Source organism: Cebus imitator, unplaced genomic scaffold, assembly GCF_001604975.1.
Source record: "Cebus imitator isolate Cc_AM_T3 unplaced genomic scaffold, Cebus_imitator-1.0 Scaffold0, whole genome shotgun sequence".
Lineage (NCBI taxonomy): Eukaryota > Metazoa > Chordata > Mammalia > Primates > Cebidae > Cebus > Cebus imitator.
In genome coordinates this window covers 18,438,869-18,449,960 of record NW_016107315.1, presented here as the reverse complement: position 1 = coordinate 18,449,960, position 11,092 = coordinate 18,438,869, and the positions used below count along the sequence as shown (strand labels likewise).

The 11,092-nt window shown below is 52.4% G+C and overlaps 1 protein-coding gene and 1 long non-coding RNA gene across 9 annotated transcripts in view; one reads left to right on the top strand and one right to left on the bottom strand.

Annotated features, from left to right (window-relative positions):
* KIRREL3 (kirre like nephrin family adhesion molecule 3) overlaps positions 1-11,092 on the bottom strand; it is a 563,974-nt gene that overhangs the window by 47,704 nt on the left and 505,178 nt on the right. For all 8 annotated transcript variants that reach the window (XM_037736196.1, XM_037736201.1, XM_037736200.1 and 5 more), the window contains one exon: positions 97-254. In XM_037736196.1, the coding sequence (XP_037592124.1) occupies positions 97-254 (158 nt within the window). The remainder of the gene's footprint in view (positions 1-96; positions 255-11,092) is intronic.
* On the top strand, positions 1,670-10,535 carry LOC108302546. The gene is made up of 2 exons (XR_001824401.2): positions 1,670-1,730; positions 10,269-10,535. It is a non-coding gene; the product is annotated as an uncharacterized LOC108302546 (long non-coding RNA).

Genomic DNA, 11,092 nt, shown 5'->3' with positions numbered 1-11,092 from the left:
CCTCCTTTTAGCCCCCTCCCCACCCACTTTCCTTCAAGCCCATCCACAGCCACCCGCTCCCCTCCAGCCCTCCCCTAGGATCTCACCAGGCCTCACCTTGGAGTAAGTGGCTCCATTGATGACCTCTCCCTTTCGCAACCAGATGATGGAGGCCGCAGGCTTGGCATTGTCTGCATGGCAGGTGAGGTTGAGGGGGTCCCCCGCACGCAGGCTGATCACAGGGCCCCCCAGGATGACAGGGTCATCAGGCGGTACTGCAGGGAGAGAAGCACCCAGGTCAGACCGAGGCCGCCCCCTCAGGCAGGATGGCAGACCAGGCTGGGAGGATTTTGTGGAGAGATGATGACAAACAATAATTATCATATTTGAATAAAACACATCATCCCCTTGTATGGTAAGGATGAGAGCAGCCCCGCGAAGTGATCCTGACAGGTGAGTGCATGCTTGCTGCGGAGGATACTCCCACCCATCATCGCATCCCTGCTCAGGGCCAGCCGAGAGGGGACGGGGCAGGCAGCCTCAGCCTGCACTCCCAGACCCAGAAGCAGAGCTCTGTGGCTAGGCCATGTCTGTGGCTTCTTTCTTTTTTAACTTCTTTTTATTATTATTATTTTTTTATTTTTTTGGAGACTAAGTCTCTCTGTCACCCAGGCTGGAGTGCAGTGGTGCAACCTCGGCTCACTGCAACCTCTGCCTCCCGGGTTCAACTGATTCTCCTGCCTCAGCCTCCTGAGTACCTGGGAGTACAGGTGCCTGCCACCATGCCTAGCTAATTTTTTTTTGTATTTTTAGTAGAGACGGGGTTTCACCATGTTGGCCAGGCTGGTCTCGAACTCCTGACCTCAGGTGATCCACCCACCTCGACCTCCCAAAGTGCTGGGTTTACAGGTGTGAGCCATGGCACCGGGCTCTGTTTTCTTTAAATGAAGCACTGTCACACCTGCTGTCTGAGTTAGTCCTCACAACAGCCTGGCGAGGTCAACATTATGATCACCCCAGTGACACAGATCCAAAAGCCGAGTTCCAGCAGGATGAGTGGTTGGCTCAAGATCACACGGTGGCAGGGCCAGGGCTGGAGGCCAGGCCCAGGGAACCTGGGAGCACTAGGCCGGCCCCTTCCCTGGCAGGGGGCAGGGGACAGGGTGGAGCCAGCGCTTGAGAGGGCTGTGCAGATGCTGGCATCTGCCGAGCTCCTCACTCCTCCAGAGTGGCTCCAGCCCCTTCATCTCCAGAGGCAGCCTGATTCTCTCCTGGCCCAGCCTTCCAATCGCATTTTGTAGCGGGGTCAGAGACAGATGGCTCCGGTCAAGGGATCCTGAGTGCCAGGGGGAGGTAACATCCACGTCAAAGCGTGGCCTCTGCAGTGCCCAGCACAAAGCCCTGTGCTTGAGGGAAGCCCCACTGACATTTGCTGGCCCTACTGGTGTCACTCCTTTGATTCCCATGAGGTCCACAGGCCGGAGGATGGTGGATGATTAGTTTGGAGGGAAGGCCCAGAGAAGTGAAGTGCCTTGCCTTAGGACACACAGCCTCTTCCCATGCTTGTGCCTGGGGACATGTTGAGGGTCTCAGGCCTCTGCTGCTCCCTAGACAAGCCACAGGAGGTACAGGAGATGAGGCGACTGTCCTCTGAAGAATCCCTGTTTCCTTTCCCCCAGGAGGGGCTGGGCCCACCGGCTCTGGAGGCTGACAGAGGCTCAGGGTCTCCGGGCACTCAAGACATGAGTCGTGTGTGTACACAGCAAACAGAGAAGGGGTAGTTGGGTGACGGAAGCCTGGGGACCTAACACAAAGGGTCCTCTCTGCCTGCTGGCCAGAGAAAGCCCACCCTTCTAAGCGGGCTCCGTGCTCGGGGCTCTGGGCTGAGAAGCTCCGAGCTGGACAGTCATAGCTCCAGGCCTGTCCTGACTCTGCTGGCTCAGCCTTCCAGCCTCGGCCTGTAGAGGTGCTTCCCTCCCCATTCCAAGGAATCGTCCCCATCGGCCCCACTCCTGGTCCACTTTGGCTTCTCCGGAAGCTCCAGGAGGGACAGGAAACCCCCACGTGGGCCAAGTAAGAAGCCAAGAAGCAAACCTTCAGACCAGCCGCCTTGCCCTCCCTGCCTGGCCTTGGGGGCCTGCACCTACACTCATAGCCCAGCAGTGTCATTTCCTGAGGGCACAGCAACCCCCTGGGGCTTCTAAGATGCGATCACTGACCCCAGGGGCAGCAAGCCCTGGACTCCACCGAGATCCCGGCTCAGGAACAGAGTCAGCCTCACGCAGCCCCGCCTGGCCCTGGCCTCTCGAGCCAGGCCTCCCCAGGAGGCCCGGAGGAAGCAGGCGGGAATGGGCTGAACAGAGAAGATGACCCTCCAGCTGCCCACCCACACCCTTTCATTAGTGCCCACCGGCTTCCTTGGGGTGGGCCTGGCCACAGAGCAAAAGGGAGGCGGATTAGGGCTTTCCACTGAGCGGGGGTGGGTGTAACCGCTTGTGAGGAGGGGAACTGCATCTCCACGAGGTGGGTGGGCGCCTTCCAACGGGAAGAGCCGGGCTCAGAGGTGGCCAGCCTTCATCCTTCGTTCTTTGAGGCAGCCTCCTCAACCAGGACGGAGGAGCTCGGGCTCCATGAGCTAGCTGGGGCCCGGAAAAAGAGCCCTGGGGACAGCCTGGATACCTGGGGCCTCAGCCTTCGCAGTGGCTGTGCAAAGTGCCTTCGAGCACTTTGGAGGGTGGAGCCGGAAGCTCCTCTCCGGGTGGCTTCAGGTGTCAGCCTGAGCGTGTGAGAGTGCGGAGGATCTGGGAACTGGCCGCCCTCCAGCACTGACATTTATTAGGTCTTGAACAGGGGTTTGGAGCCTTGACTGCATGCTCCCCTGCAGAGGCTTGAAAATCCCACTGCAGGCCACAAGCTGAGCAGCCAAGTCTCAGTCCCTGGAGGGCACCCCAGGCATCGGGACTTTGGGGAACTTCCCAGGGGGTCCCATGGCAGGACCAGCTCTCTGGGGTCTGGGCTGAGGTGCATGGAGCATCTGCTTGCTCTGGGTATAGTGCAGCTGCCGCAGAGGCCTTCCCGAAAATCCAACACCCAGAGGACAGGCCCTTCCTCCTGGTGGCTGGAGTGTTGTGTTATTGGAATATCGGATTAGAGGGAGCGAGGACGAGGGAGGAGGGAGTGGGGCATGTTGTGGGAGTGCTCAGGCGCACACACAGCCACACACGCACATCCACCCTCAGAATGGGGCCTGATTACATCTTCCCAAATAAGTGGTTATCACGCTGGGTATTCACGTAGCCATGCATTATTGATTGGTCTTCGCCTCACTGCACACCAGATGGGGGTGGGGGTGGGGGTGGGTGGGGGTTGGTGAGGAGGGAGGGTGTTTGGGGGCCAGCAGGCTGAAGAGAAATCAGCAGTCGCTCTTGGCAGCTGTGTCTGGTGCGGAAGGGGGCTCCTCATTACCTCCCCATTCAGACTCGGCCAGGCTGGGCCGGGCCGGGCAGGGAAGGGAGGAAGTTTCGGATCGGCCCCGGCCTAGAGATGCATTATTCATCACCCCCTCGCAGGATTGGTTATTATTCTCAACCACTATAGAGTTTGGGCTTCTAATTTTTAATCACAAGGAAGGTGGAAGCGTTAGCCTTTTGGTGATTAATCCGGAGATAAAAATAGTTGACTGTTTTGTGTTGGGCTTGTTGTCAGTCAGGAAGAAACGGCATAAACTGTTGGGGCAGTGAGGCCTGGGGAGGCCCTGAGCGAACCCCAGGCGGAGTTGGTCCCCAGAGCTGGAAGCTGGCCTGAGAGGCCACAGCGCGGCCTTAGCTGGGGGCGGCTGAGCAGCACTCTTGCACCCAGCTGGCTCCTGGGGCTTTGATTATGAAGGAAACACATCATCGCGGGTCGCTGTGCTCTTTACACTGTACCCTCCTTTTGGCCAGGACTGGAGCAGGCAATTGGAGTCTCCCTTCCTGCTCTGCCCCTCCCCGCCCAGGCCTGCGGACTTTGCCATGTGTGGGTGGGCAGTGGGGGCACCCGATCCTTTCCCTGTGTGTGGGAGGGAGCCCCCAAGAACTTTCCCCAAATTCTGCTGCCAAGGACAATGGGGTCTCGGGTAGGGAGGTGGCATGGGGAGAGGGAAACTGAGGGCAAAGAAGCGTGAGAGTGGGCTTGGGACGCAAATCCTGGTTCCAACTGGATAGGTAAAGCTTTCACCTGTTTCATGTGCTAAGGTTCTCTTTCACCTCTATAACCTCTTTTTTAAGAGACAGTTTGCCAGGTTGTCCAGCCTCGCCTGAGCAGGCTGGAAAAACTCTTGGTGCCAGGACAAGGACAGCACTGAGGGAGTTTCCTCCAATGTTGACGTGGCCACCCAGCTGGGACCCAGGTGGGCTTCCAGGAGTTCTTCAGGTGTTCCATCAGCCTGGATGGTTGGTATCTGGGCATGGCTGATCAGTGGCAGCGGGAGGGGTGGGGGACCAGCAGGGCTGCCCTCCTGCTCCCATACTGCCTGGTGGAGAAGCTCATAGATGCCTGGCCCTTCAGAGAGCAAGACTGATTCTCATTTAACTCAACTAGCAGTCCGTTCCCCACAAAGCTGACAGAGTGGTCCGTCATGAACACGAAGCCCTCCAGGGCCTTCCTGCTGATCGAGAGTGGGCCTTGCCTGCAAGCACCAGCACCCACGGCCCTTGCTGCCCCGGACCTCAGCCTGTTCCAGCCACTCCTGACTTGGCAGGCCCTGGGCCCACTGCCTCTACGCTGCTCAGCAAACCCAGCTCCTTCCGGGCCGGGCTTGCCCTGCTCCTCTCTGTCTGGAATGCTCTTTTCTGTTCCTTGCCCTGCTGGCTCTTCCTGTCAATGAGGTTGCAGCTTCAAGAGCCCTTCAGTGACTCTCCACTACCCACCCCTGCACTTTCTGGATCACTGGGTTCATTTATTGTCTGTCATTGTTCTAGAAAGGACATCAAAGGCCTTATCTGTCTTGGTCGTTGTGATGTTGCTGGACCACATGGTAGGCGCTAAAGAAGTATTTGTTGAACATTATTTGTTAAATAAAAGACCCTCAGAAGGGGCGTGGAGATGGGGTGGGGGTGGTTGCCATGGGCATTGACCTCTGAGGTCAGCATTTTTAATCCTCTGTGTATGTATATATGTGTGTACATGTGTGTATGTGTATAGATGTTATACATGTGTGTATGTATAAGTGCATGCATGTGTATGCATGTGTGTGTATATGTGTGTATGTATATATGTAGGTATGTGTGTATATATGTGTATATATGTGTATAGACAGGTGTATATATGTATATGTGTACATGTATGTATATATGTGTATACACGTGTATATATATGTCTATATGTGTGTGCATGTGTTTGTATATGTGTATGTGTATATATACGTGCATATGTGTATGTGTATACGTGTGTATATGTTATATGTGTATACAGTTTGTATATATGTATATGTGTATGCACGTGTGTATATATGTATATGTGTGTATATGTGCATATGTATGTGTGTACACATGTGTGTATGTATATATGTATGTACAGTGTGCGTATGTGTGTATACATGTGTATACACATGTGTATATATGTGCGCATGCATGTATATATGTATATACACTTGTATATATGTGTATATGTATGTGTGCATGTGTGTGTGTATTGGGTAGAGTTGGGAGCAGGCTGGGTGAGTAGTGGGAGGGAGGAGGGCAAAGTGGTGGCTGCTCTGAGGCCAGCTGGGACAGCTGTGTAGGAACAATGTGTTGCTGTGGCAGCAGGGTTGGTGCTTCCCACCATCAGGGTTGGTGAGAGGGAAGCATGGCTGAGGAGGGCTTGGCACTGGGAGCTGGTTCTCAGCCTGTTTCTCCGTGGCTGCTGTCCTCTGATTTGGCTGGAACGTAGGATGGGGAGACGGTGGTAGGCCGAGCATGGTGACACAGCAGAGACTCTTGGCTGAGTGGGGAGGAGGACATTTGTGGGTTCTTTGCTTTTGTTCTGCCATGGACCCTAAGTCTGTTCCAGCCACTCCTTACTCAGCAGGCCCTGGCCTCACCTGGGACAGAGTCTGTGCTAGGAGTTTCAGCACCCACTACAGTGGAGGGAGGATGCCAGGGCTTCGGGGTGCATCTGCCACACCTTCAGCATCTTCTCCATCCCCACATTCCCCACTGCAGCCCTGCGGTCAGCCTGCCATGTGCCCTCCTCCCTCCCTCCCTCCCGACCTTTCACTCATCAGCCTCCTCCATGTCATAAGCTGAGCTGTGATGGCTGAGTGAAGCCAGACACAGCCTGCCATCTTAGAGCTGATGGGAAGGCCCTTGCCACTCCAGGCTAGTGCCCAAGACAGACGTGTGTGCAGCCTCGGCACCTCCTGGGAGCTTGTTAGAAAAGCAGACTCTTGTGTTCCACCTCAGACATCCTGAGTCAGAATGTGCCTTTCAAAAGACCCCAGACAATCCATACACACTTTCAAGCTGAAGGATCGCTGCCCTAAGGGCTCCTAGGTAGAATCATGACAAACTGACAAGTTCTATGAAGGGAAGGCTCGCCGGACAAAAACATGCGTATGGGGGCCTTTGATCCCTTCACTGGCTCCTTGCTCCCTCCGCTCCTCTGGGACAGGCCAGAGAAAGGGGAGACTGCTCCCTGCTACTGGCTTTTGGTGCTGTACCATCTTGTTTCAGAACAGGTTCCTTTGTGTATGTCATTTCTTTGGCTTGAAATGCTGGTGTTCTCCTGGACTACTGGTCTCCTGGGCCACTCTTACACACCTTTGACACTTAGTTCAGAGGGCGCCCTCTCTGAGAGGCCTTTCTAGAATCTCCCAGTTGGGCCAAGTATATAAGGCTTCTGTCTGATCCCTGATCCCATAGCATCTGAGCATCCCTGCCTCACTAGCTACCACATCCTATGGAAATCTGTGTGTGTCTCTTCCCTGAACCGTGACTTCCATCTGGATCCCCATCTCCCAGCAGAGTGCCTGCCTGCCGCACAGGGCAGGGTGGCATATACGTTTGCTGAGCTGAACTTGACTTGAGGTGGTCACTTTATGGACCATATGTAAAGTTGTGGACAAGTCATATAATCTGACAACCTTAGCCCTCTTATCTGGGAAGTGAGATAATAAAAATACCTATCTTGCAGGGTTATCAGGAGAATTACTTTATGATATGAAAGATACACAGAGAATGTTGTAAAGGGCTATGCAAATGTTGGTTATTATGTCTAACTTTTAGGAACGATATTTAGCTTTGTGGCTGTGTGCAAAGTGCTGTGCCAAGGCCCTCTCATTTTATTCTCTATATCCTTTGAGGTGGGGACTATTAAGGTCTTCATTTTGTAGGTTAGGAAGCCGAGATTCAGAGAGGGCAAATTACTTGGCAAAGATCACACAGCCATAAGTGGTGAAGTTGGAATTTAGACTTGGGTTGTTTTTTTGAGGCTGTAATATGTTCTGTTGGAGTGAGAGCAGCTCCCAGACTGTCCCTGCAGCCGCAGCAGCCCTTGCATTAACTCCTGGCCCTACAGTTCTGCAAATCGGGCTCTGCTGGTCCCAGGGGGCATTCAGACCCGGCAGGCACTCTCCTCCCTTCCCTCCCGCAATCTGAGTTTCAGAGGGCCCCAGGAAGCACGAGCCTGGCTCGCAGCTGGTGCCTTAGCGATGTCTGCTAAGGGAAAGGACAAATGATGTTTGTAGTCTGCCTAACTCCTTGCTCCCTTTTGTGGCTTTGCCTGGTTCTCAGGTTCTGGGCGGCGTGTCATCCCAGCCTCCCACTTCCTCACTTACACACATCCGCCACCTAATGGCCACAATGCAGAACTGCAGAATGTAGAGACCCTGGGGAGGTGACTTTTTTTTTTTTTTAAACTTGGTTTTAAGGGTCAGCTTTCCAGTGCTTGCTGAAAATTCTTTGGCGAAATTCGTATTGAGCACATAGTATGTGCCAGGCCCTCCCTAAGCACTAGGGACATGAAGCTTCTGCCCTAGTGGAGACAGACAATAAATGAATAAACAAATACATAATGTAAGGTTAGGCATTGATAAGTACTAAGAGGAAAGTAACACTGGGGAATAGACACATCCTAAACTGGCCTCCGGGGTTCCCTCCTGGCGTTTCCCTTCCTCTCTGGTTGTTACTTTTTGTTTTCTTCCCACTCCTTAAATGTTGATCTTCTTGTTAGCTCTTGCTGGCCATATCTCATTTGACACAGTATCAAATGGAAAACCTTCACTTTTCTGTGAACTCAACTCACATCGTTATGCTGATAAATTCCAAAGAAGCATCTTGGGCCAGATCTCTCTCTTGAGCTCCGGAGTCATGACCCATCTGTCCATGGGCCTTGGAGGCTCAGCATGTGTGACACTAAATTCACCATCTCTCCCACGACACCCATCCCTCCCCATATTCCGTATTAAGGCGAATGGCCCCACTGTCCAGCGACCAAGTCAGAAACGTGGGAGTCTTTCTGGGCTCCACTCTCCTTCACCCTGCCTTGCTAACCAGCCTGGTTAACCCTCTGAGTATCGCTGAGCTTTGTCTCTTTCCATTCCCACAGGCTTCCTGGATCAGCCATCATCATGGCATGCTTGGATTATAATACCGCATCTCCCCTCCACCCCCCCGTCCTCTGCGCTTTTCCAGAGTGACTGCTACAAAAGTCTGATTATTCACCCATCCCGTCAACCAGTGACTCACCCACCACGTGCTGAATATCTAGTATTCTTTCGTTTCAAATCCTCTGAAAGTCCCTCACTGCCACCTGAATAGTCTGACCTTTGGGCCACTGCTGACTCTTCAGTCTTGCTTTTCATCACTTCTTACCTCAATTCCTCTTTGTGGATAAGAGCCACCTGCAGTTGTTGGAGTAAATCGCTCCTCCCTAGTTGCCCCTTTCCTTATTATTATTTTTTGATACGGAGTTTCGCTCTTGTCACACAGGCTGGAATGCAATGGCATGGTCTCGGCTCACTGCAACGTCTGCCTCCCGGGTTCAAGTGATTCTCCTGCCTTAGCCTCCCAAGTAGCTGGGATTACAGGGGCCTACCATCATGCCTGGCTAATTTTTTTGTATTTTTAGTAGAGACGGTTTCGTCATGTTGGCCAGGCTGGTCTTAAACTCCTGACCTCGGGTGATCCACCCACCTCAGCCTCCCAAGGTGCTGGGATTATAGATGTGAGGCACCGCGCCTGGCCTGCCCCTTTCCTTTTGCTTTGCTAACTTGAAGGTTGGGCAGTTTGGGCTCAAATTCTGGGTGCTACGTTTACTGGCTTGTGGCTATGTGAAAATTGCTTAGCTTCTCTGGGCTTCAGTGTCCTCATTAGTAAAATATGAAATAAAATAATAAAACCAGATTCACTGTATAGTTGTCAGGGTCAAGGAAGATGTAATATAGGAAAACACTTTATAAAGGGTCTGATATATGATGTGGCATGTTATTGGCTCTCTAAGCAGACTGGGCTCATTCCTTTGAAAGGTGATGAATGGGCAGGGGAGCTGGGACTTAGAAGTCTGGTGCTCGGTCCCCTTGGAAAAGCACAGGTCTATGTCTTTTTCCCTGCTCTGCCATGCTGGGAGTTGGGTGAAGACACTGCTGCTTCCATGGGTGATTCCACACTGTTCTACCTGGCTTGGCGTCCCCTCCCTCTGGGCCCCCCACGTTCTGTGCCTACTGAGGCACACAGTGCTTATGGGCTGCAAAGGCACATGTGAGCCCCATGTGGAGCAGAGATGAGCAGTCTCAGCTGAGCTCAGCCCAGACTGCTGACTCATAGTTTTAGGTGGTTTTTTTTTTTTTTTTTTTTTTTTTTTTTTTTTTTTTTTTTTTTTTTTTNTTTTAATGCAGCATCAAGGCTCAGAACACAATACTCCAAGATCTTGCATCTTAGAAGTTGAGGAAACAGCAGAAGCAAAAAGGTTACTCTCTAGGCCAGCTAGATGGCTCACACCTGTAATCCCAGAACTTTGGGAGGCCAAGGTGGGTGGATCACTTGAGGTCAGAAGTTCAAGACCAGCCTGGCTAAAGTGGTGATACCCCATTTCCACTAAAAATACAAAAAATTAGCTTGGCGTGGTGGCACGTGCCTGTAATCCCAGCTACTTGGGAGGCTGAGGCAGGAGAATAGCTTAAATCCAGGAGGTGGACGTTGCAGTGAGCTGAGATCGTGCCATTGCACTCCAGCTTGGGGGGGAAAAAAAAAAAAGATTACTTTCTAATATCCTGCCTTCTTGGGTGAGGGCTAGCCATTAAAAATTCTTTGACCCATCTCTACTGCAACTAGGTCATCAGACCCTCGGAAGGATCCTGCCCTATACCCAGAGGAAAGAAATGGTGCACAGGAACTCCAAGAAGAGTGTACAAAGCCTTGCTAAGTTCTTCCAGTTTGTTACTATGAGGTCATACCCCCTTTTTGCCCAGTCACATTTTTGCACAACTGCCCATTCTTTATTGAACATAAGCCCACAAATACACAACTTTCCCATGGCGTTTGGGTCTCATTTCTGAAAGCTCACGTACAACTTTGGTTAAATAAATTCGTTGCACTTTTCTCTTGTTAATCTATCTTTTGTTACAGGGGTGTCAGCTGCAAACCTTGTAATGAATGAGGAAAATATATTACTTTTTATCCCCTGCAGCAGCAGAAGCTAACTGATGTAACCCAGTAGTCCCCTGCTGTTTGATTCAGAACTGGGCCCACGGCATCAACTCTCTCCCCACTTCCCTCCGATCTGCCTCCCTCCACTACGGCCAGGTGACTGTTCCGGAGGCTCAGGCTACGGCTCACAGTGTTTAGTGGCTCCCACTGCTCCAGCACAAAAATCAATTCCTCATCATGGAGGCCTTCCCCAGTTCTCTCCAGTGAGGCCTCCTCTCTGCAGCTTTCTTCTGTGTGACCGTTCACTCTTCTTCGAGGATAGCCCGCCCTTTTACAACTGCGCGCTTTGGCTTGCGAAGTTCACTCTGCTGGGAATCTCCTTGCCTGAGTCTCAGCTGGCTGGAATCCCAGCCCCTTTTCAATCAGCTGAAAGACCTATCATGTCTTGTTCACTCTTGGTTATTCTTTTTTTATTTTTTATTTCTGAGATGAAGTCTCCCTCTTGTCAC